This window comes from Festucalex cinctus, chromosome 7 (genome assembly GCF_051991245.1).
Source record: "Festucalex cinctus isolate MCC-2025b chromosome 7, RoL_Fcin_1.0, whole genome shotgun sequence".
Lineage (NCBI taxonomy): Eukaryota > Metazoa > Chordata > Actinopteri > Syngnathiformes > Syngnathidae > Festucalex > Festucalex cinctus.
The window spans coordinates 8,339,244-8,364,999 of record NC_135417.1 but is presented as its reverse complement, the minus strand read 5'-3'; the positions used below and the strand labels follow the sequence as shown (position 1 = coordinate 8,364,999).

At 39.9% G+C, this 25,756-nt stretch overlaps 2 protein-coding genes across 11 annotated transcripts in view; both read left to right on the top strand.

The window, feature by feature from the left end:
• The window catches only part of erfl1 (Ets2 repressor factor like 1), a 118,331-nt gene extending 95,440 nt beyond the window's left edge, over window positions 1-22,891 (top strand). For 5 of the 7 annotated variants that reach the window (XM_077527311.1, XM_077527313.1, XM_077527310.1 and 2 more), the window contains 5 exons: window positions 8,888-8,961; window positions 10,675-10,909; window positions 14,028-14,205; window positions 17,476-17,614; window positions 21,033-22,891. In XM_077527311.1, coding sequence (XP_077383437.1) covers window positions 8,901-8,961; window positions 10,675-10,909; window positions 14,028-14,205; window positions 17,476-17,614; window positions 21,033-21,721 — 1,302 coding nt within the window. In that variant the 5' untranslated portion in view covers window positions 8,888-8,900 and the 3' untranslated portion in view covers window positions 21,722-22,891. Of the gene's footprint in view, window positions 1-3,475; window positions 3,611-8,887; window positions 8,962-10,674; window positions 10,910-14,027; window positions 14,206-17,475; window positions 17,615-21,032 lie in introns of those variants that run through there. The other 2 variants (XM_077527315.1, XM_077527314.1) reach the window with 2 other exon arrangements.
• Window positions 22,892-24,231: 1,340 nt separating this feature from the next.
• Window positions 24,232-25,756, top strand: part of arhgef1 (Rho guanine nucleotide exchange factor (GEF) 1) — a 39,045-nt gene continuing 37,520 nt past the window's right edge. For 2 of the 4 annotated variants that reach the window (XM_077526287.1, XM_077526285.1), the window contains exon 1: window positions 24,232-24,477. The gene's annotated coding sequence lies outside the window, so the exon portion shown is untranslated. The remainder of the gene's footprint in view (window positions 24,478-25,756) is intronic. The other 2 variants (XM_077526284.1, XM_077526288.1) reach the window with 2 other exon arrangements.

Below are 25,756 nucleotides of genomic sequence, written 5' to 3'. Positions count from 1 at the left end.
TGCAAGTATGTTCGAGCATATTTGCGAGTACGTTCGAACATATTCGCCAGCCAAAAATGTTTACTCCACATTGGCAGCTCTACGCTACCGTAATTCTAACTAGTAGTAGTGGCTATCTTAAATTAGCTAGCAGTGTTTACGCGACTGTGGACATCCAGTTGTGTAATTTAACCACAGTCCAGTCGTCCTTCGTATTGTGCGATTATTTGTATAGTTTTTACTATATTTTGTGTTTTCATCAGATGTTTTTTTTTTTCTGGGTCTTCAAACATGTTTACCATGTGTTTATTTGAACAAGTTTAAAAGTTCCCTCATAAGAGAATGCCGAGCGGTTTCTTTCCCTGCTCGGCAAAAAGAGTGCGCATGCGTGTGCACGCGTGCGCGCGCGAAGGTCAGCTCGCCGCCTCGCTCCCGCGCGCGTTTTTTGATCTCTCATCCGCGAGATCAAAGGCGCTCTCGGGCTATTAGTCCGCGCGAGCCATTGATCCCTTATCGATCCGCGCGAGACTCCGCCGCTGCCGTCGCCGTGCACGCGCGCGTCAGCACCCCCCCAAGCACGAGCACGCTGTGATAGTGATAGCTAGGCCAAACTAAACTCCAGCGCTGTTTTTTTTTGCCCCCCCTCTTTTTTCCCTTTTTTTTTTTAGCCGCGGGACATGAAACAATGAGGCCCGAGCCGGTTTTAATAAAGCCCGCTTTCCCGCCTTTCAACTCCGGCGCGAGGCGGACGAACCCCGGCAACGGAGAACGATCGATAATTAATGACGATGAATAATTTAACCCTATCGATTGATACTTTCTTCTTCATCCTCTTACTACCCCAGTCTTTTTCCTTATTTATTTATTTTTAGCCCCCCCATTCCATACCATATGTGATACTAATACATCCTGCTCTCTCCAGCCACTCACCTGCTCGTCCAAACTTGCGGGGAGTTCTCCTCCTTCTAGGAAAAAGTCTTGGCAAGTAAACACATTTCTTCCTAAGTAGCAAACACACCCTCACTTTGGACTTCTTCAAATAGCAATTATCATCAAAATAAGCTAAACTGTGCTATAAGCTAACATAATCGTTGAGTTAAAGCTGTAACCATCCACAGCTAAAAGTAGTCCACCATAAAAGACTTTTTTTTTAAATGTCTTATCATGGAGACAAAAAATTTTCAACATTATCACACTCAACCTCACCGTTGACATTCATTTTATGTCACATTTATCATCAAAAGCCTCAGTGTCCAAGCTAGCTGTAACTAGCTACAGCTAAATGTAGTTCCTGTTAAAAGGCTTTATGTCTTATGGAGAACTTCAGTAGCACAGACATGCACACCCTCGTCTTAGTTTTGTATGTCATTGATAACAATAATGTAACATTTTGCATTTAATATGCTCAAAATTATGCTATAGCCCAAATCTTGCGCTAAAGTTAGCAGTAACCATCCGCAGCTAAAAGTGCTGGTAATCTCCAGATTAAGCTTTTTTATTATGAAGAAAAATTAATTTCCTCCTGATTAATACACATACTTTTATGCCTTTTCTACCAATTGTCATAAAACATATTTTCTTTATATGCTAAATTGTACTAAAACATACAAAAACTTGTACTTGTATATGAACCTCAGTCTCTAAGCTAGCTGTAACCATCCGCAGCTAAAAGTAGTCCCACAGAAAAGGCTTTTTTAAAGTATCTTATTATGGAGACAAAAAAAATGTTCATCATGATTAGCACACTCAACCTCATCTTAGACATTCATTTTATGTCACCTGTCCTATACCATTTATCATCAAAAGCCTCAGTGTCCATTGTCCAAGCTAGCTGTAACTATGACAATATATGTACACATTTTAAAAAGACATATCCATATCCCAATGTTGGTGGAAGGACAGGTTCCTCTTCCTCTTCCTCCTCCTCCTCACCCCTCGTCTCCACTTCTGGTCTAACAAACGCACATCGCGCAGTCCCTGTGTTGTTGCAGCCCGAGGCGCAGCAGTGTGTCAGAGCTAACCAGGGAGAGGAACACAGCGAGAGGAGAGAGGGAAAGATGGAGCGAGAGGCAAGAAAAGGGAAGATGGGGCGGAGGGCTCGCTCGGCCCTTTTTCAGGATGCCCCCCCCCCCCCAAAAAAAAAAGATGAGACGCACGCACAGTTTGTTTCATGTCCTGCAAAGAGAAAGCGCCTCTCTATCTTTTTATATCGTGACCCGTCACTCTTGCCTTCTTTTTTCCACAGCGCTGGAGACGCGGAATGTTGCCTCACACTGGTAAACCCCCCAACCCGCCCCAGTTGAATACAGTCACTTCAAACTACTGGCCCACTAACCTCGCTTCCACCGGGCCCACTTGTTAAAGGCAACATCAGTCAAACCTGTTTGGGAGGAAGAACAACAACGCATGACGTCAACCAACACAAATAACATAAAAAACGGAGACGGCGTCAATCATTTTGTTTTCCACTGAAGGGTTATTTTATGTTCTGAAAATTGGCATGCTCGAATTTCACAGCATCTCACAAAAAAAAAATATAGGCCTATAAGATTCTGTTTTTCAATTAAATCCCATGTCAATAATTCAGATGACTGGGTTTGTGAAACGCAAGTTTTAAAGTGTCTTCAAGATGACAAGTGAAAAGTTTTTATACTCAAGAGAATGGATTTTAACACCACGAGTGTTAAAATCCATTCTCTTGGGTCATTAAAGAAAAGTAGTGCTTGTAAACAGGCCTCCAACTGGTTGCCTTAGAACTGTGTTCTGAAATGGGTGAAGGACCCATTTTGGGTGGGTCGCGGACAGCTAGAAAACCCCCCCCCAAAAAATTACAGGTCCTACTTAGACCGTACAATCTTTGGTCAGTGTCAGAAAATGTTACATACTTGTGCTCAAGTCACTAGCTACTCTGTAAACAAATGCTGCGTAGCTCATCTTTTGGCTAGCAGTTGTCGTGCTCGAGTCACTAGCTAGCTACTCAAAGAAAAAGTAGTACTACTAAACAGGCCTCCAACTGGTTTCCTTAGAACTGTGTTCTCAAATGGGTGAAGGAGCCATTTTGGGTGGGTCGCGGACAGCTAGTAAAAATAAAAATAAAATAAAAAATTACAGTGTACCCCAGGTCCGACTTACACCGTAGAATATTTGGTCAGTGTCAGAAAATGTTACACACTTGTGCTCGAGTCACTAGCTACTTGCTATGCTACGTAGCTCATCTTTTGGCTAGCAGTCGTCGTAGTTAACAATTTTCTACTGACGGGAAGTCAAATTCATTTCAAACAGCATCTAAAAATTTAACATATACCTATGTTCAGTCACATGACTTGGACTCGAGTAGACTTAAGTCGTTAAATTTATGACTTACAACTTGACTGAAAGACTCAATTTGACTTTTCTGGTTACAGTTGAAAATCTTTTTTTTTTTTTTTTACTGTAGTGTGCCTGTTGTTTTATGAAAGAAAAATTATTTTTTGTGTTGCGTGCCATCAAATTGGTAAGCCTAGCAATGACAGCGGATGGCGGAAAGGGCTGAGGCCGACTGGAATCAGGAGTCACAAAAGATGAAAACATTTGGATTCAAGGATTGTCGTTTTGATGAAAGTCAACAACTGACAAGGTTTGAAACTTGAAGGTAAAAGTTACATCTACGAAGTTTACTTTCATCAGTGAGACGCAGGTAAGCTAGCTGTGTGAACTGTGAAGCTAAGCTAACCAGGTTAGCTTGGCAGTTTAGCTCAGTTTAGCTTTCATGTAAGTGTCTATACGTTCATTTTTTTTAACTTATAACTTAACTTGACTTAACTTGCTGGATATTTTTTTACTTAACTGAAATTGAAAACACTGACGTTCTAGGCCAGGAGTTTGTACAAAGTCAAGTAAAGTCTCTAAAAAAAAAAAAAAAAAAAAGTAAGGTCCTTGTTTATTCCAATGGAAAGTTTCCAACAGTAAAATTCAGCAGGTAACTGTCCATCTGTGGTTTTACTTGTTGGTGGGCTGCTTTTGGCCCACGGTGCTGCAGGTTCCCCAGTTGGGTGTTTAGTGCATCGTCAACGTGTGATCCATCATCAGTTGTTGGGAAAGGCCCCCTTTTGTTTGGAGTACGGCGTCCTCTGCCCCCCCTCCCCAATAAAGTGCTCTCTTGCTTTTGTGCTCTTTCATCAGCGCCCCGGCATCTTTTTTAGCAAAACAAAGTGCTCTCTGGCCGTATTGATTCAGTCACTATCGATGGGCCCTACGTCTTTATTTGTGTCGGCTACCTGAATACCTGCACGTTTGTACCATGCTGTATACTTCCAATCGGTGTGTGTGTAACAGTGAGTGTGTGTAGGCGCGAGCGTGCACGAGCAGCGCTATTCCCTGGGCTGCTAGTTATAATGTTTCTGGGGGTGATGGGGGGGAACTTGAAAGCCCCGCGCTGCCCAAATCAAAACTAACAAGGAAATGATGGAGGCTCCTTTATCTCCTCTCTGGCCCTGGGCGGGGAGCTGAAGGGTTGGGGGTGGGCGGAGGAGGAGGTGAGGGATTGGAGGAGGGGGTCGCCTTGCTTCCTCTTTGATTTGTAAAAAATGCATTACCTCCGAAATCAAACGGAAAATTACTGCGCCGACGCAAAACTCACAGAGGGGCGGGGCGAGAAGGAGGAGGAGGGGCTTGGAGAGTGCCTGACGAGACCCGGAACAGGTGGCGGCGACAAAGAAAAGAAGGATACACCTGGGGAGTCACCTGGATGGCGAGCAAAGAATGTGTGAGACCCTGATGGAACATTTCTCAGAGAAGAAACCTGAAAACTGGGATGACCTGCGGCACACATGAGGGTGGGGGGTAAACGTATACATACCGACATGCAATGCACGGAATATCGTATTTTCATTCAAGGCGGTGGCCTTCGGTTGAACCCTCGGGTTTGAGAGCAGCATTTTTACTGAAGGCCATACTTTTCACAGTGCTGTGCAAAAGGCCACAGTTTGGCCTCCAGTTGCAGCCGCTATGTGAAAATAAGCAGCAAAATATCTGCAGGGGTGTCCAAACTTTAAAAAAAAAAAAAAAAAAAAAAAAGTTTGATCAGAATCCGTTACATCTTATTTTCCAGAATGAAGGTCTGAATTCTATCTATCTATCTATCTATCTATCTATCTATCTATATATCTATCTATCTATCTATCTATCTATCTATCTATCTATCGATCGTTCGAATGACACCTAGCTAGCTATCATGAGCTAGCTTAGTATCTAGCTAAGTATCTAGCTAGAAAGCCAGCTAGCTAGCTACCACTAGCTAGGTATCTACTGTATCTACCTGTCGCTAGCTAGCTGGCTAGCTACTCACTGTACGTATTTGTCTGTCTGTCTGTCTGTCTGTGTCGCTAGACACCTAGCTAGCTATCATGAGCTAGCTAGGTATCTATTAGCTAATCAGCGAGCTAGCTATCACTAGCTAAGTATCTAGCTAGAAAGTCAGTGACCTATCTATTACGAGCTAGGTATCTAGCTGTCGCTAACTATCTGGCTATCTACTGACTGTGTCTTTCTGTCTTTCTGTCTATCTATCTATCTATCTATTGCTCAATTGATGCCTAGCTAGACTATCTACTGATAGCTCGAAAGTTTCATTAAAGACTCTAAATTGTCCATTGGTGACCTGCATGTGAATGGTTGTTTGTCTATATGTACACCGAAGTTGACTGGCACCCAAATATGTCACTGGCACCCAAATATGTCACCAGCCTCTAAACAAAAACAAAAACGAGCTTTAGGCCTGTGAATAGCCCTCAGGCTGCACTTTGGACACACCATATGTACGAGGTCGAGGTGACTCATTGTGTTTGACATTGTATGAGGCAGCAAAATAAATGGATAAGATGGATAGTTATCAAGAAGCGAAAAGGCCAGATATGTATATCTAAAGACAGAAAGGAACAGCACGAAAACACCGCAGATAAAGTGAGCGAGAGAGTTGCTACCATCCAAAGGCCACAAGCGGGTTGAGAGAGAGAGAGAGAGAGAGAGAGAGAGAGAGAGAGAGAGAGAGAGAGAGAGAGAGAAAAGTGCCTGGAGTTAAGCAATAATAATTTATACAAACACACCTTAATAATTCACGTTCTATTTCAATGCTGGAGGGAAAAAAATCCCAAATTCACAGAGCATAATTAAATAGAGGCAGAAGAGCAGAAGAAGAAGAAGCGCGAAGGCAGCGATGCAGAGGGCAGCATTAAAGATGGCAAAAAAAGAAGAAGCAGCGCAGCAGTCGAAGCAGCGGCGGCCGGGCGAGGGCATTTTCTTCTTCTTCTTCTTCATGTCATCTTTTGTAAAGCAACGCCGATGAAAAAGTCGCCATGTGTCGACCGACCACACCGCCAGCCCAGCTGCTCGCAACATCATTAGTGTTGTGATTAGCATTTCACTGATTTACATGCCGCTAACAACCCCTACCTCGTTGAGACCTGCTGGCATGTAAAAAAAAAAAAAAAGCAATGCGACTAATTGGAATTCAACAGTTACTTTTGAGCCTGTTCTCACTGCAATTTTCTTGGTACAAACATTTATCCCTAATATATAAATATATATATATATATATTAGGGGTGTTTAAAAAAAATCGATTCGGCGATATATCGCGATACTACATCGCGCGATTCTCGAATCGATTCAATAAAAAAAAATCGATTTTTTTATTTATTTATTTATTTATTTATTTTTTTAAGAGCTCAGAATTGTTCATTCGGTAGTCTTACTGATTCAACGTCTTATCATCATTGCCTTTTTTTTTTTTTTTTTGTGTGTGTGTGAATCGATTTTTAATCTTCCATTTTTAATGGAAAAATATTCAACAAAACGTCTGACTTCGGGTTAGGATTCGCACCTTGAGCATGGAAGAATGTTATATGAACGGCACATTAAGCCTTAATATTTTTATTTTAATGCTGTTCAAACATGAAACAGATTACAACCTCTATAAGACTGAAATTTCAGATAAATAAATAATACATTTTCATATAAATCTTACACTCTACAAGCTTACTGATTAGTATTTTCTAAATATGAATGAAAAAAAATCGCAACAATCGACTTATAAATTCGTATCGGGATTAATCGGTATCGAATCGAATCGTGACCTGTGAATCGTGATACGAATCGAATCGTCAGGTACTAGGCAATTCACACCCCTAATATATGTATATATATATATATATATATATGTATATATATATATATATATATATATATATATATATATATATATATATATATATATATATATATATATATATATATATAAACTTTAGTCTTAAATGTCACTGTTCAAACAAGGTGGTAATTTTATGTTAACTTATTTGCTCCCCCAAAACGTATAAATACGTTATATTTTAAATGTTTTAAGTGTCCCAAAGACGTATTTCTATGTTTTTGTTTGTGTGTGTGTGTTTTTTTTTTCTATACAAGCGCATACAGAAGGCTTTGATGCAGTTTCTGACCTGAAGAGGTCGCTGAAAGCAATGGTAGTTATTACGGCCAGCAAGTGGCACCAGAGTATTAGAGATCATCCAAGGCCATGATGAAAATAAGCTGTTTCCCCACAGTTCTAAACAGTTTTGTGAATAATGATGAAACTTAGCTATATTCTAATGCTCATTGCTGCAAAACGGAAACAGATAGAAATGTATTTTTATTTCCCTGATGAATTAAGAGACTATAATCTTTCTTTTGATAGGTTCCATGCGTTTATAGCAATAGAACACAATATTCTGTGGGCCTTGTAAAATCAGTCAAAATAGTCGGGGAGCGACGGGAAAATGGCTGAGAGTGCAGTTTTTTCGGTATTTGCTGAATGTAGCTAATAAAGTCACCAGTAAGATAAAAGTTACTTTTAAAAGCAAGTAATCAGCAAAGTAACTGAGTTATTTTAAAGTAATCAGCAAAGTAACTCAAGTTAATTTTAAAACTAAGTAATCACTAAAGTAACTGAGTTAATTTTAAAATCAATATATAGCCAATGCCAAAATGACTTGATTCAACAAAATGAATTATTTTAGCTTATATTTGCTAAGGAAAATGTCATCCTATTTCGTGGCGAAATGTCGGCATCACAGCAGAGTTTTTACATGAGCTTAGTGATGCTTACGTTGCAGCAAAGGTGTTTTGATTTCACAAAATGTCGACAAATCATTTTTTGCTGTAATTCTTGAGAAGAATTCTGGAACAAAACGATTTTATGTACCCAAATGATTTGCGTCCATGTGAACGTTACATTTTTCTGCTGAATTTCCAACAAAATTTGACTGAACACTTAAACTTGTGTAGACCAAAACAATTTGCAGCTAGTATGTAGTCATCGTTGAGTCATTAACAATGGTGTTAAAGTATCTACTTGCAATTTTGCGATGCATTTGCTTCCAGTGTTTGGAGCTACTTTGCAATTCTTCCCTTCCACATTTTTTTGCGCCTTCAACAGAAACTTCTGCCGCACTCCAAAAAGTTCCTCTCGGCACGCTGAACATGACGCAGTCCGTGTAATACGTGTCGAATAAACATTTTTTTTTTTGTGTGCGTATAACGCGGCCCTTCTTTACGCAAGAAGACTGGAAAATTAAAATCAAATTAAACTTTAACGCGCTCTTCAAGTGCCCGGCTGCTGTTTATGGATGCGGGCGTGGATGTCCAACGCGTTGCATCACGCTCGGCCTCAGGTGGATGCGCCGGATCGCATCCATCAAACGGCCCCCCCATGGAAACGTAACCTTGCCGCGGTTACGCGTCAATAACCAGGCACGTTTCGGGAACGGGCGCCGCCCCGCATCCTTGGGCGCTCGCGCCGTACGTACGTCTGCGTTCAAATCCCTCGGCGAGCTCCAAATCAAATGTGCTTCTCAACGTGCGGACTGATGAATGTTTTTTCGTGTTTTTGTTTGTCAGGTGTTGCAGAGGCATGGACTGCAACTGCGTCAGCGATCTGCTGCTCCCCCCGGTGCCCGCACTTTGGACGCCAGGTTGGTAACTGCAAACTCTCGTCCTTCTCCAGTGAAATCAATGGGAATGCCTTGAATCGATTTCAGCCCTCACTTTCCCCAAAATGTATTTGTTATAAAAAGGTAGAGTGTATTGATTGATCATTTTGACCATCATGATTTAATGTTGCAATCCAATTCATCGTGCAGCTCCTTCTGGTGTGTCTTGGCCACTGGGTGGCAGTATAATACTACTAGAGCTGAAACATTAAGTCGCCCGATTATGGGCATGGTGCATGGAAAAGTGTCATTCTTTTATGATATAATAAATGTGTAATTTCTTTAGGTAACTTAATAAATATCGCAGTAATATCGATCGCTATATTGAGCAACTATATCGCATATATCGCATTATTTTCCAATATCGTGCAGCCCTATTCTATACCATAACCTTGTATTCTTAAATAAATAAAATTAAATATTGATTTGAAGACAGTCAATGTTTTTTTTTGTTTTTTTTTGGCAAACAATGCTTTGGTGAGAAATGCATGTTGTGCATGGAATTGACCTGGATTTTACACACAATCAAAAATCAAGGTTTGTTTAAAAACAAAACAACGATGTGACATAAATCAAACATAAATGTTTTAAATATAACACACACACAAAAATAAATAAATAAATAAATATATATATATATATATATATATATATATATATATATATATAGGGTAGATAATAGAAAATTGTCGTTAATTTTATGCAATTTTAAAGAAAATGCTGTTTTGGGATGTATAGGGGACAAAAAGGAAGTGTTTTTTTTTTTTTTTTTTTTTTTTTTTTTTTAAATTAAACAATATATTGAAAGTTGCCGCCCACGCTATTTATGAGGAATATGGACAAGGTGAGCCAGCGAATAGCAAAAATCCGTGTATGATTGACGCCCATTGAAATGCATTGGGGAGGATTACTTTATGTAGGCTTTCCACGATTTTCAGCCAATCACTGATTAGTGATCGAGTTTGGGGGAAAAAAACAAAAAACAAAAAACGACACTGATTCGATTAGAAGGTGGAGTGATGTATCTATTTTTAAAAAAAAAGTTTTATTTTTACTCTACAGTCGACTGCCGCCATTGTGGGGAATAGGAATTGGCGGGAATTTTTCAGAATGTTTTATATATATATATATATATATATATATATATATATATATATATATATATATATATATATATATATATATATATATATATATATAATTTGAAAACAAAATAAACAGTGTACAAGTTCTGGCTCTCTTTAGTTTGGGTCAGTCAGGTTGTTGCCAAACTCGGGGCTAAATGTGCTGTTGTTGATTCACTTCTAACTTCTTTGGTGTTTAAAGGGCGACAACATGACATCAATTATTGAATAACGACAGTATTCTGTATTTATCACTCATTCCAACTTCTGTATTTGCTAACTGGTTCTGACCAGGAGTTCTCATTGCTTTTGATCCATTGCCTTGGCGGAGGTCTCCCCTCTGGTCAAGCTTTGTGTTGACTTTGATTGTTCACTGAGTGCGCGAGTTGTCATCACGCACCTGAGCAATCTGCGCAAGCCCACAGGCCACTAATGCGCACGCTCACGTAGCTCAGGGCAGGCGCTCTTCTATTAAACACATCATCCCTCACCTTCATCGCTCATCCAGACGGCGACATCCTCGTCCCCGGCGGGCGGAATTAACGGCGGTCTCTCTCCTTCTCTCGCGCAGGGTTCGCCTTCCCGGACTGGGCCTACAAGCCCGAGTCCAGCCCGGGATCGCGGCAGATCCAGCTGTGGCACTTCATCCTGGAGCTGCTGCAGAAGGAGGAGTACCAGGGCGTGATCGCGTGGCAGGGCGACTACGGCGAGTTCGTCATCAAGGACCCGGACGAGGTGGCCCGACTGTGGGGGATCAGGAAGTGTAAACCGCACATGAACTACGACAAACTCAGCAGAGCACTAAGGTATTAGAAATTATGATAACCGGATACAGGGAGAGATATGTACCATATTTTTTCGGACTCCAATGAGTCACAGTTTTGTTTTGTTTTTTTCACACTATGGCCGGTCCTGCGACTTGTGCATTAAAATTGGAGCTTGAACTGAAACCCAAAATCACCGTTCCTTAATGGTCTTGACTTTCTGTGAATTATCGCCACCTGCTGCCCACAGGTGGTAATGGTATGGAAGTAAATCTGTACCATCAGACTTTGAATTTGTAACACTGATTTATTATTATTATTTTGTCAAATGTTCAATAATGTACAACGTGTGAACTGTCAAGTAATAACTATGACTCAATTTAATGAACACAAACGGCAAAAGGAGTAAACAGACTCACCGCATCGCCTTCACGAGGGGGGTGGGGAGGGGGGGGGTCTTCTCCTTCCGTGTCGCTGTCACATGACCAGTGGAGCCAAATCTGATTGGTTGGACGTTGGATGACTTAGACGGGGATCGAATGCTTTTCCTTAAATACCCGGATGTTGCACTTAATTTTTAACATTATTTACACCAATTTTTTTTCACGTTGATTTTTTTTTTATTGCATGCTAAAGAAGATGGCGTTAATGTAGCATAAGAATTTGCCAAAAGAAAGAAAAAGAAAAAGTGGAAGAAGAAGAAGTCGTCATTGTGGCTAATGTGTGACGTGAGTTAGCTGTTGCCGCTAGCATGCAGCCACAACAATTATTTACGCTATAAAAATAAAGGTTACTTACTTACTTACTTACTTACTTACTATTTATAGCAGCAAAAAGCCCAATAACAAACCAGGTTTCTACTTTTGGTCACAATGTGATATGGGATTCTAGTGAACGTAATACATTTTAAACTAAAAAGAAAAACTTTTCAACACTCTGAAATTCACTCTGAAATTCAAGTTTTATATAGTAAACAGATACTGACTACAATATGTACAGGGCGAGTGAAAAATACATTTAGAAGATGTTTAAAAAGTATGTTTCTAACGAGTTGAAGTTAAATTATTTCATAGCTCATTCATAAAACTCGATGGTCTCCAATTACAGCAAATGTTCACTTTTCTTCTGGGATGTTGACAGAACCTGATTGTGAAATTAACTTCTGTATGCTCATGGATGATATAAAAGAAATGATCAAGTTTGGAATTGTCTGCTGGGGGGGTGTCAATATTACTCAATTGCTGCTCTTTATCGGCGGCCATCTTAAATGCAAAGTTGACAGAGGAGATGAGATGGCCAGCAAACAAAGTCGATACGGATTCCGGCGTGAAGTTTCAGGCACTTTTCAAACTTGTTTAATTTGAACACATCTCCGGCATAGTTATCATAAACGAGTTGCCCCGCCCCCCAACTTCCCCCTCCTGCTTTTCCGTGGCCTCTTCTTAATGGAGGTTGTCGTGGGAGTCTAATTGTTACGAATTGTCTGGGGCCACAATTAGCCTTCTTAATTAGCCTCACTTAATTGCTCAATTAAGGGCCACTGCTCGGTTGCCGCCACGCCAAGCAAAACGCACGTAGGCGTGTTGGGGCGCTGATACATACGTGCCGCTCGAAGTGGCTTGATGTCATGCATAATGAGGCGTTTCAACGCCAAGCTCTCTTTGTGGATATTTTCAAACAAAGGAAGGGGAAAAAAAATGTAAATTTACGAGTCAAATATATTTTGGCTTTTTCACATACCCCCTGCCTGTGTGTTCCGCTCTGTCACCTGAGCCAGGTGGCATGAGAACACACCTCGGTGGTAGCACAGGAAATTGACATGCCCGCCGGGGTCGTAACCATGGAAACACCCCCCTCCCGTTACTTCCCCTCAAAAATCTCACAATGATCTAATGTTTACTTGTCAGTGTTCATTTGGAGTCATGTTGTATTTGTTAACTCCAAAATATGCATATTTACAACTAGTAACGTTAAACATGTTACTTTTTCCAGTCTTGTAATCAAGACTTTTATTTTTAATTTTTATAATATCCCAAAATGTTATTACGTATTGTGCACGTAGCAGAACTAATAAATCATAGCATAGTATGCATTTAAGCTTTAAAAGAAATTCCCACTTTTTAAAGCAATTAATCAGCAAAGTTATTGAGTTACTTTTTAAAGCAAGTAATCAATAAAGTAACTGAGTTACTTTTTCAAGCATGTCAAATAATCAATCAAGTAACTGAGTTACTTTTAAAATTAAGTAATCTGTAAAGTGACAGTTACTTTTCAAAGTAAGTAATCAGTAAAGCAACTTAGTTACTTTTTGAAGCAAGTAATCAGTAAGGTCACACTTTTACAAGCACGTAATCAAAAAAGTAACTGAGTTATTTTAAAGTAATCAGCAAAGTAACTCAAGGTAATTTTAAAACCAAGTAATCAGTAAAGTAGCAGAGTTACTTTTTAAAGCAAGTAAACAGTGTAGTAACTGAGTTGATCTTAAAATCAAGTATTTGGTACAGTAACAGTTATTTTTCAAAGCAAGTAATCAGTAAAGTAACTAAGTTACTTTTTCAGGGTAACTGGCAACACTGCTCATTTTAGCAATTATCCAAATAAGGGTGACAGGTGAGAAGGCACCTCGTCCAGCTGATTTTGGGCATCAGACAGACAGACAAACAAGTACAGACAATTGGCCATTTGGTCAAATTCCACACAGGCAGACCTGAGCCAAGATTCAAACCCAGATCTTCTCGATTCTGAAGCAGACGTGCTCGCCTCTCCGTAATTGTACGCCGCTAAATGTTGGATTCAATTACCTTCAGCTTCAGCAATCAACGCAAAATTTGTCGACCAGGAAACCAGCCATCCTAGATCATTTCTGATGATCATCTCATCTCTAAAAGCAATTTTTCATGTTGACATCTCGTCCGCGAGTGGCGGAATCAAACTAAATCTGTCTCACGCGGTACCGAATGAAGGCATCGAGACGCAAATTGATCGGCGAAGGGAAGGGAGACGTATTCAAAAACATTGGGAAATGAGCGTAGCGCCGACCTCGCAGCGCTGTTTACTGATTCATTTCCTCATAACAAAATCCCTAAAACCTTGATGTTATTAAACCTTCCCTTCCTTCATCCTTCATCCGCCTCATTTGATTTCCTCGGCTGCGTTGCAGGTATTACTACAACAAGCGCATTTTGCACAAAACCAAAGGGAAGCGCTTCACCTACAAGTTTAACTTCAGCAAAGTGGTGCTGGTCAACTACCCCATCCTGGACATGGCCAACTCGCCCTTCTTCCTGGCACAGAACCACTTCAACGGAGGCTCCGGCGCGCCCGACTGCACCCCGGAGGTACTCGCGCATTTCACGCTCGACGCTCGATCGAAGGTCATTTGCATGCCGCGTCGTTAGCATGAACGAAGGCTGGAAAGATCGGCAAAAACAGACATGCTGTTTTGTTTTGTTTTTTTAATTCAAGAGTTGGTTTCATTCGAACAGAAATCTATTGCTGTCGTGTGGTTTCGCAGTTGCAGCGAGCAGGTAACCTGCTGAGCCTTCCTGGATGTATGAAAATCAGGAAAAATAATAACATTCCAGCCTTGACTCGAAAGCTGCCATTTGTGAATTAGCTGTCTGTTGAAAACTTGATGGGAAAAAGGTCAATATTGGACAGGTTTGACATGTTTTGTTTTATTTTTTATTTTATTTCGGAATTTATTACACTCATAATGAAGATCCCCAAATGTAATCTATATATTTCTAAACCATGTAAAAACATTTATTAATTTTGAGTTTTACCATTACAACATTAATAGTTAAATATGTGAAGTGAAAATAACTGCCTTCGTTTTATATTGTAGTCTAGAAAGACATGTTGCCCATCTGTTATGTGAAATCCAGAAAATATTCATTTTATAATATAAAAATAATTAAAAATAATTATGGCAACTCAAAAAGGTCTGCAATCCATTTCAGTCCCCCAAAAACACCCATAATTTTTTTAATCATAAATAAAAACAGCACTCTAGTACTGCTGTACTTTATTTAAAAAAAAACCCCATCTAATTATAACATACTGTAATTAAAAATAATAGAAATAAATAAAGTTTTTGCATCAGGATTTCCATGCTTTGAAATGGAAATCAACCTTAAACATTTCTTCACAATAATATGTTATATGTGACCTCACTAGTCTAAACATGACATTCTGATTAATATTACATTTGTGGAATATGAGTTATGAAGCAAAATCCAGTCATTTTTTTCCCACCTTGGGGGCGACCATTTTGCCACCTGCTGTCGACTGAAGATGACATCACAGTTGCTGAGGGCTCAGGCAACAACCAATCAGAGCTCAGCTGTTTTCTGAAGCTGAGCTGCGATTGGTTGTCACTTGCTGTCGACTGAAGATGACATCACAGTTACTCAGGTCTCAGGTGACAACCAATCACAGCTCAACTTCAGAAAACAGCTGAGCTCTGATTGGTTGTTTCCTGAGCCCTCAGCAACTGTGATGTCATCTTCAGTCGACAGCAAGTGGCAAAATGGCCGCCCCCTGAGATGGATAAAAACGGCTGGATTGTTCTGCTTAACTAACACGGTATTAACCAGAATACCATATTTAGACTAGTGGGGCTGCATAGAGCATATTATTGTCAAACAAATTGTTTTGAATTGACTTAATGACTCTGCTTCTGGTGTGCTCACTATGACCACCAGGGGGTGACATAGATATGCTTAGACTTGATGAGGTAATGCGAAGAAGATGTCACAAATAAGCTAACTGTTAGCAATTTTCTTCGGAGGATAAAGAATATAGACATGCGAGTATTGCCATATTGTCTTGTGTACATGTCATTTCATCGCTTGTGTTCAAATATCTGTCAAATATCTAACCTCCCCGTGTTTGCATTCGATGAACGAGCACAGACAAGAGTTCCGTGTGATGTGTGAAAAAAAAAGTACAGTACACGCGTCATCCATCACGCTTAAGGTCGCGAGGAGCTTTAGGTCGTCCTTAACCCCCCCCCCCCCCCCCCCCCCGGGCCTCCCCCAAAGACGACATGATCCCCTCCTCGCTCTCACACACCCCCCACCGCCCCACCCCCCCGTCTTCGGGGTGTCATCGATCTGAAATGAAAGCGGCGCCCGCGTCAGATCACATCAATGGCGCGGCTCGTTAAGGCGCTTTTGTTAAGCAAACGCGGATCTGGCGGCTCGGGGACTAACGGTCTCGCCTTTCAAACTCGGGGTGACACGGGATATTGATCCGGGGAAAAAAGGTGGGGGGGGGGGCAAAATCCCCCATCCCCGTGTCCCGGCGATTCCCCCGGATTCAGCTGTTCTCTGGTGTATTCCGCGGCCTGCCTTGTGAACGAGCGTCAGATGTGGCGACGGCGAGCAGGCCCGAATCGGAGCCGCTTTTCCTCCTCGTTTATCCTTCGCAGCCTCAAACGCGTCCTCTCCTCGGCAGCCGCAGATCCCATGACAGCCCTTTTGTGTCCCCGTCCTTGCCTCCGCTCCGTCGACGTTTGCATCATGCTTGGCTGCCAACATGGGACGATGGGAGGGGGGGTTATAACCGCACTTCTGCGGTGCCACCACCAGGGCGTGTGGGGGAAGTACGTGGGGTTATTTCTCGGAAAGGCATGGGATGAATGAGGAATTTATTGTTGAGCTTAAAGTGCATTGCAAAAGTCTGCACACCCCTGTTCAAATGCCTGTTTTTTCTTGTGATATATAAAAAAAAGAGAAGTAATTGAATCATTTGACCTTTCTTCTATCGAGTGTAAAGTGATTACACATACTCTTTATCATTAGCAAACTCTTTTCGTATTAACAATTCATTTATTAATCATTTTTGCATCCCCTATCCTAAAGTGACAACACATTATGTTCAGTTGTGTTACTATTTGTTATAAATAACAAACTATGTTTTTTTTTAAAACTCAACACATTTACTTTTTTTGCATCCTCTTAATTGTTTCAACTAACTTTTTATTTGCTTTTTGTTATAATCTAAAAAAATGAAAACAGACTTTTCAAACTGGTTTTGACAAATACAAATATGTGTACTACTTTTCTACAAACAGTATTAACTGAAAAACAAAAATTTTTCTCCCTACAGAATTTTGACTCTAATCTTATAATAATAAAAAAAAAAAAAAAAAAAATTCTTCTCTTTTTATGTTGTGTACAAATATTTTTCTATAGAATGACTTTTCTTATGAGTAAGTTTTATTTTTCTCACAAAATAACATTTTCTCAGGAGGTTCTTGGTGTATTGTAACTTCAATCTCATATTCCTGTTTTTCTCCCAAAGTTAAACCTAATATGACAATTTTTTCCCTTGTAAAATTCCAACTATAGTCTTTGAAATTACACTTGTATTCATTCAAGAATGTTTTCTTTGAAGTATTCTGATTTTTTTTTTCGAGTAATTTTTTGTTTGTTTGTTTTGGGGGGTTTTTTTTTAGATGGAAAAAATACTTTATTCCTACTTTTTCTGATACTATAACAATATGTTTCACTTGTATTTTTATCGTGAGTAAAAAAAACGTGCCGCTGGAGGGAGCTCATTTCTCCTTCCGTTGTGTTTTTCTTTGTTTTTGTGGGGTGTAGGCAATCCAGTCCCTGCTTCCTCGCTTGCCAGACTCAGGCCGAGCGTCGTCGCTGTTTGATCGCGGCGGCGGCGGCGGCACAGTGCCGGGGCCGGAGGGAGACAAGCTCCGACTGGACGCGTTTCCTTTCCTGGGTTCAGGTGAGGAAACTGTGGGGAGAAACGAGAGACGACAAGATGGCCGCCGTGGGTGAGCAAGTGGGTGAGCGTGCCACAAAGATGTGCGCAGGCGCGAGCAATTGAGCACTGAGAACTGCAGTGGATGAAATCCATTTGTTGTCATTTAGAAGGAAATTTCATATTTCAAAATATGCGTGCGAGTTTCTTTGAAGACTCAAAATCTTGTAGGATTGTGAGTGATAGAAGATGGTTTGGCTTTTTATGGCTTAACATGTTTCAATGTGCAAAACTCATCACACTTTAACGTGATAAGTTATTACTTTATGATGTGGTATTTATCACGTTAAAACATAAAACTTATGACATTAAGTGATGTTAAAACATGAAAAGTCTAACTTCTGGTTTCGGTGACTGTGGGAGGGAGTCATTTTTGCGTCTAATTAAAGGGATACTTGACTCAAGTTAATATTTTGTCTATAATTAATGTGGTAACTTCAATATTTTTCATGTGCAATTAATACCTTTTTTTTAAAAAAAAAATACTTTTTTTTTTTTTTCCCTATTTGCTGTCAACTGATGATGACATCACCTGTGCTGAGGAAGTAGGTAACGACCAATCATGGCTCAGTTTGCTGACCAAACCCAGAAAACAGGTGAGCCATGATTGGTCGTTATCTACTTCCTCAGCACACGTGATGTCATCATCAGTCGACAGAAAGTAGAAAAATTACTTTTTAAAGGTATTCATTGTACATGAAAAATAATGAAGTTATCAAATTCATTCTGGACAAAATATTCAATTTTCACTGCAAAAAATTGTTCAATGAGTCAAGTATCCCTTTAATTGAAGTGACTAGCTTTCGAACTACAGTGCTCTTCTTTAATTACAAAATAAACAAAATGAGGCCATTTGTTACAAATAGGGCACTCAGCCAATAACTAACGAGTTAAATTATATCACATTTTATATTTGTTATAAATGTACAATTTTTTTTCAAATTTTTCATCAGCTTGTTAATTAACATAAAATTGGAAAAATATGTTAACCTAATAAAAATATAGTTGTATATTTTAGTTCATTGACACAGTAATTTCATAGTAATTCATAAATTTATTTGAATTTAAAAACATGTACTGTACTGTGAAACATTGATTTTTTTTGCCACTAGATTTATGAGTGTTTCATGTTGGATATTGGTGACAGCAACCATGCTCTTTTTCTTTTTATGTTAAAAGCTGAATCATTTTGAACATGAAACAAATTTATAGTTGTTATAAATGTACCATTTTTTTTCCAAAATTTTCATCCGCTTTTTAATTAACGTAAAAGTGGAAAAATATGTTAACCTAATACAAATATGGTTTTATATTTTAGTTCATTGACACAGTAATTTCATAGTATTTCATAAAGTTATTTGAAGTTTAAAAAGATTAACTGTCCTGTGAAACATTGATTTGCGTTGAAGTCATTTTTCTGCCACTAGATATATTAGTGTTTCATGTTGGACATTGTCGCAACATCGCTATTTTTTCGATATATTGTGCAGCCCTAATTAACGCACTAATTCTGACACCCCATAGTTTCAAAAGATTGCGATTGACATTGTGATCCGCCGGCGGCCTGAACCAGAAGCTCGTTTTGCTCTGTCGCACGTAAAAAGCCAAACTTTGAACGAGAAATTCATCACTTTATCATGCAATATTCAAATTCTGGTATGGCAGCAATCTGCTTCCGTTCTCAGTGGCTCAATTCTTCTTTTTGAAGGAAATAAGCCAGATGGCAGCCTGCAGTCAAGACTGTGAGGTTGAGACCCACTTAGCTCGTCGCCACTTGCGCATCTTCTTGCCAAACAAGTGGAAGGAAGGAAGGTGAGGTCACGCCAGTGTCCGTGACCGACGCTGCTTCATGGCCTACTCGCACAACACGAGGGAGGGGCGGGGGGAGGTGGAGTGTAAACAGATGCACCAACCAAACTCCCCCCGCCCTCCCCTTCTCCTCCTCTTCTCCTTCATCCTCCACAGTTTGTCCTGGGGTCTTATTTCCTTCTCCCTCCCATGTGTCCCCGCCGTCCTAATCCCTTCCCAGGCAGGAAGGCCCTAATTGAGGGTGCAGGCTTCAGTTTGTGGCCTGTGGGCGCCCATTACTGTGTTTTCATAAGCAAGCGAGAAGAGGCCCGTCTGACTGATTCAATATTCATGTGTCTGCCAGCTACACGCGCACGCGCCCGAGCACGCACGCACGTCAGCGCTGTCAAATTAGGCCCGCATAGTAAATAACGTGGCAGGCTGGCGGATGGAGGGGAAGAGAAAAAGAAGAAGTGTTGGGGGAGGCAGCAGTGAGTTGCGAGGAAGTCGACAGCGCTGGGAGGTGAACATGCTTTTGAGCGCTCACACAAATGCCAACATTTTGCTCTTAATACACCAATAAAACGGCAAAATAGGATTTCTTTTCAAATGTGTTGCTGTTGTTTTGCTTTTTTGTCATTTCCTATGAATAACATGCCAATTTTTGTACATGAAAATGCATCTAAAGTCCAGGGGGAGTAAATACAAGGGTCCAATGAAAAAAATTTACATTTTTCACATTTTATAAAGTTGTTTTTCACAACCTAAGGGCTGTGAAAAATGAATTAATTGGGGGAAAAAAAGACCATATTATACACAAGTACAGAAAAAAAAGATTTTTAAGGCTTATTTTGGGGGGTTCGTATTTATAATGTTTAAGAGATTTACGAGGGGGGAAAAATCACAAAAGTCACGATTGTATGAGAATTATGTTGTAATGTTATGAGAAAATTAATTTTAAGAGGAAAATATCATTACTGAGAGATTTAACAAGAAAAAAAAAGTTGCACTGTTACGTGAAAATCCTAACATGAGATTTATGACATTAACTTGCTCAGTTACAGATTTTCTGAGGATGACGTAGTTATTTTGCAAAGAAAATTAAGTAATAATTGTAAAAAAAAAAAATTAAGATATTAATATTGAAAGATTGAAAGGGATACTTGACTCATTGAGCCATTTTCAGCAGTAAAAAGTTTACATTTTGTCTATAATTAATGTGGTAACTTCATTATTTTTCATGTACAATGAATACCTTTAAAAAGTAATTTTTCTACTTGCTGTCGACTGATGATGACATCACCTGTGCTGAGGAAGTAGGTAACAAGTCACGACCAATCATGCCTCACCTGTTTTCTGGGATTGGTCAGCAAACTGAGCCATGATTGGTAGTTACCTACTTCCTCAGCACAGGTGATGTCATCATCAGTCGACAGCAAGTAGAAAAATTTACTTTTTAAAGGTACTTACTAATTGTACATGAAAAATGAAGTTACCACATTAATTATCGACAAAATATTAACTTATTACTGCTGAAAAATGGCTCTGTAAGTCAAGTATCCCTTTAACCTTCCTGTTGTCTTGTGTGCACTAGGTGGCCCCTGCTACACCAAACCGCCGTCCCTGCTGGGCGCGTACCCCCGCAGTCCGCCCTTCGACTACCCGTGGGGCTTTAACCCCTACCTGCCGGGGGCCTTCTCCCTCAACAACTGCCCCAAACTGCCCCCGGGCTCCCTCTACCCCTACCAGTTCTACCCCGGCCCCCTTCCCAGCAGCCTCTCCCAGTTGCCCCACCCCTTCTCCACCCTGCTGCCTCCGGGGGAGGGCGGGGCCAACGGGGCGGCGGCAGCGGGGGCCCGAGCGGGCCCCGTGCCGCCCTTCCCGGGGAGCCTGTCGCTGGGCCGCGCCGAGCTGGGCAACCCTCTGCTGGGCGGGGAGCGCGCCCGGGCCACGCCCCCGAGCCTGATCCCGGGGCGGCAGAGCCCCGCGGAGAGGCGGGGCTCTGGCGCCAAGCGGGACGCCGAGTCGGACTCGGACCTGGAGATCACCGACCTGAGTGACTGCAGCTCGGACAACGAGCACGACTTCGCCAAGGACGCCGCGCCGGCGGGGAGGAAGCCGACGGCGGGGGGGGCGTTGCCCCTGCCGCCCATCTCCTCGCTGCCGCCGCCCCTGTCTGCCCACCCTCTCAAGGGCCTGAGGCCCCTCACGCCGCCACCACCGCCCGCCATCTTGCATGAGCGCCACAGGGAGACAGAGACCCTCAAAATGATTCACAGCTAATACTTCTTTTTTTTTTTTTTCTGTCTCGATTGCTCTGCTTTTCTCCCCTTTTTTGTCCACGTCGACAACATCAGACGTTCCCCTCAAACTTTTTACAGCGTGACACTTAACTTCCCATGGCAATTTGAATCTTCAAATCTCCATGAATTGCCTCCGCTTGTGTTTCCGATGCCGGGAAACAACCTTCACAAAGACACGAGCCGATACTGCCACCTGGTGGCGGGTTCAATGTGCTTCTGTTCAAATGACCTTCGGAGTCCTGCGTTGCAAATTGATGCTCCTGTTTTACACGCACAAAAAAAAAAAAAAAAAAAAAATTGTTCGTTTTTTTTTTGGTTTGTTTGTTTCTTTTTCTTTTTCTTTTTCTTTTTTTAAACATTTCTAGTCGTGTAGAGAGTTTAATGTAATTTTACTTGTGGGAAAACGTTTTGTTGTGTTTTTTTGTTTTAAATATGTCTGAAGTTGAATATATCCCACATTTCTAATGCTCGACGTTTTGTTTTGTTTTTTTTGTTTTTTTTTACACGTATTTTACTGTCTTCATTTATTGAAATTGACTGACAGCACTTGCTTGAAGTTTCCTTCCTGTATTTAATTGTGTCATAAACTTTTTGATTATTGTTTTTTTTTAACTACATTTCTAATGCTGTGAAAATAAATTTCTTTTGGTGTTTTATTTATTTATTTTCTATTTATTTATGTATTAATTTATTTAGTTTCTATTTATTTATTATTTATTTATTCATTTATCATAATTCATTTCATTATTTATTTGTCATAATTCATTTCAGTTTCACATTTCTAGTGGAGTCAAAATGTATTTTGTCTTATATTTTCAAATTGATTAAACTGCATTTCAAGGGGATATTTAAAAATCAAAAAACAAAAAACGTTCTTGTTTTTTTCGGTACATCACATTACTAGTGGTGTGAAAACAATTCTCTTGTATTTTGTTTAACTTATTTCAATTTAATTTCCACCAATTTTCTAATGTCTTCAAATGCATTTTTTAAATTTCTATTCTTGCACATTCTGGGGAAGGAAAAAAATGGAAGAAAAGAAGAGCAGATATTTGCAATTTGTATGAATATTTGCGTGTGTGTGTATATTTTAATAGGTTGTACATTTAATGACGAGCACCTATGACGAGAGGTCGCGGTATCGTGGTGATTTCATTCCGTATTTAATTCAGTATGTGTGGGGGGTGGGGGGGGTAAAGTTTTAAGCTTATGTGTATCCAAAGTTTCAATAATTCATAAGCAGATGTTTTTTTATGATGAGCTTATTGGGATGCTGTCGGAGTTTTTAATCGTGCCCTTTGGTCTTATTTTTTATTATTTTTTTCACCCCACCAAAATGTTCACCCCACAAATCCTTCGGGGTGCACAAAATATGCTGGTAGACTTATTTTTATATTTGCGTTCATCCAGCGTAAAGCTTCGAAATATATTATTTGGTTTGCTTTCATTTTAATGTTATTAAATTGTATTCCATGGGATAAAAAAAACAACCATTATGAGCCACATTGTACTCTGTATTGTAAAATTCCTAATAATGTGACACACAAGCAGATGTAAATACTGTTTTTCTGTGTGCGTGTGTGTACATCTCAAACGCTTTGTTTTACTGTAAAGAGGTCACATGGGAAAAAGATTAATATCTTGAAAAGCAATAAACTTAATTATTTGGGATATTGGATTGTTGTTATTTGTGTTATTAGTAAATGAAAATGATTGCATCGTGGATTGGCATCACAGTTTGTTTGTTAGTGTCATGTAGAAACAACTGTTGGCACAATTAGACTAAACGCAGCTACAATATAGTGTACTGCACAGTGTACGTACATTTTTTAATTTAACATTTACTTTTGAATAAGTAAAGCGTGAAAGCGTTCGTTCATTCATTCATTCATTCATTCATTCATTCATTCATTCATTCATTCATTCATTCATTCATTCATTCATTCATTCATTCATTCATTCATTTGCAGGATATTCCCAAGAGTGCATATTCGAAAGCCTTGTGGTCATGTCGTTGTTGGTACACCAGAGGGCGCCAGATACCCTCAAAACAAATCTTTTCATAGTGCGGTTGCTTTTATCTCTCGCTGCCTGGTAAAAAAAAATAATAAAAATAATTACTAAAACGTCATTACGAGTCGTTATCGTACCAATAGCTGACATTATGAGCGTTTTTATTATGAACAACCTTTTTTTTTTAACTATTGAACAGCGGTATAAAAGTCATATAAAGATAAGTTATGGGAACTTTGTTAACGAGACAAGAGACTTTGATTGAAATAATTATACACGCAGTATAACACTTAATAGTGAGTATTGTACATAAAATAATTACAGTTGGGGGGTTAAAATATATAAATAGTTTAATGAAACACGGCAAAATCTTCTCAACTTTTTTTGACAGTTAGAGTGGGGGGGACGTTTTAGTGTGTAACACAATGCGGAAGCGGCTCGTTCGTTTTTAAAACAAACATATTTTTTTACCCCCCTTAAGTGTCCAAACTTTTCCAGTCGCAATGCGGTATTACATAATGCAAAACTGAAATTTAAAAAAATATATATATTTAGATCTACATTTTCAGTGAGTGAGTAAGTTCCCGTGTACTTCCGCGTACAATGTTTTTTTTTCTCCCCTCCCAACCTTTGCTCACTTCACTTGATGACACACGACAACTTTTTTTCGCTTCACGAAACCTGATTTAGACGCTCGGACGGACGTTTTCTTCCTCTTTGCGGGTGAGTAAAGCTTTCAAACATGACCACCAGCGAGCTGGTTGTGGGACTTTTGGGGGAAAAGTATCTTAAAAAGGTAACCGTGAAGGTGTTTTCTGTTTTTTTTTTCTTCTCCCCCCTCTACAAATCCCCCAGCACGGTAATGCTGCGCCGACTCGGGGGGCTCTCGCCGGACTACACCGCCTCCTGTGAGGCTGAGTTTTATTATTACATACAGTATATATTTTTTAGATAAATAAAACAACGGTGCATTTCAATTACACTTTTCAAGCCGCTGAGCAGCAACAACTGTTGTGCGTGTCACGCGTGGGAATTCGTGCCAGGAAGCGTTTTTGTGTTCTAATGTCGTTGATATTGAGATCAAACGACAGTTGCATTTAGGTGTCAGAACAATCATCGGAATTCACGGAGTTGCTGGGAGTTTTTGACTGACAGCTGTTTGTGAGGTGAAATGTTTTTGTTCATTTATTGTTTGTGGTGTTTATGTGCAGTGACAGACCATGACAAAAGGGTGGGAAACCTGCAACCGGCAAGAGCATTTTTTACGGCCCCACGTGCAATTAAAAAAAGAACAAAAACAAAAAACATTGCAAGGATTTTCAAAAAATGTTAAGTCAGGGGTTCCCAACATGGTACTTGCAGGCACTGGGTAGTCCCCAAGAACCACATGGGTTGCCCTTGGGTCTTTTCTAAAAATAACTCACCAGTGATGAGACAAATTGTGACATCCTCGAATGTTGTAGGAGTGATCATTTGAAAATTTACTTAAAATATTGGCAGGGATTTATAGAAATGAATTGTGGCATACCGACATTTTTTGATTTCCTAATTATGATCAACATGATCAGTTTCTTTATATGAAATAATATTGTATATTAAATGATATAACAATAACATACAATATAACATAATATTTGTCATTTCAGAGGTGTATGTCAAACTTGTAGCCCTTCAGAGTAAGTCAATAAAACTAAAAATGATTTAAAATAGTAGATGACACACAAAGCCCAAAAACAAACTGCTCATCATGCATAACAAACATTTGCTAATCATATGTCTTCTTACATTTTGTATGACCCCAAAAACAAAATGGCTGCCCTGCATAGCCTAGTTAAAGATGCAGACGAGATCAATAATGAGTGTCTGCATAATATTGATTGTTTTTTTTGTTGTTTTTTTTGCTTGTGCGTGTTGCTTTTGCTTCCTTGCGATGCTGCTGCAGCTGATGGCGAGCGTACTAGCGACATCCTGTCAGAGCGTAAAGGGGGAGTTGGTCCCACCG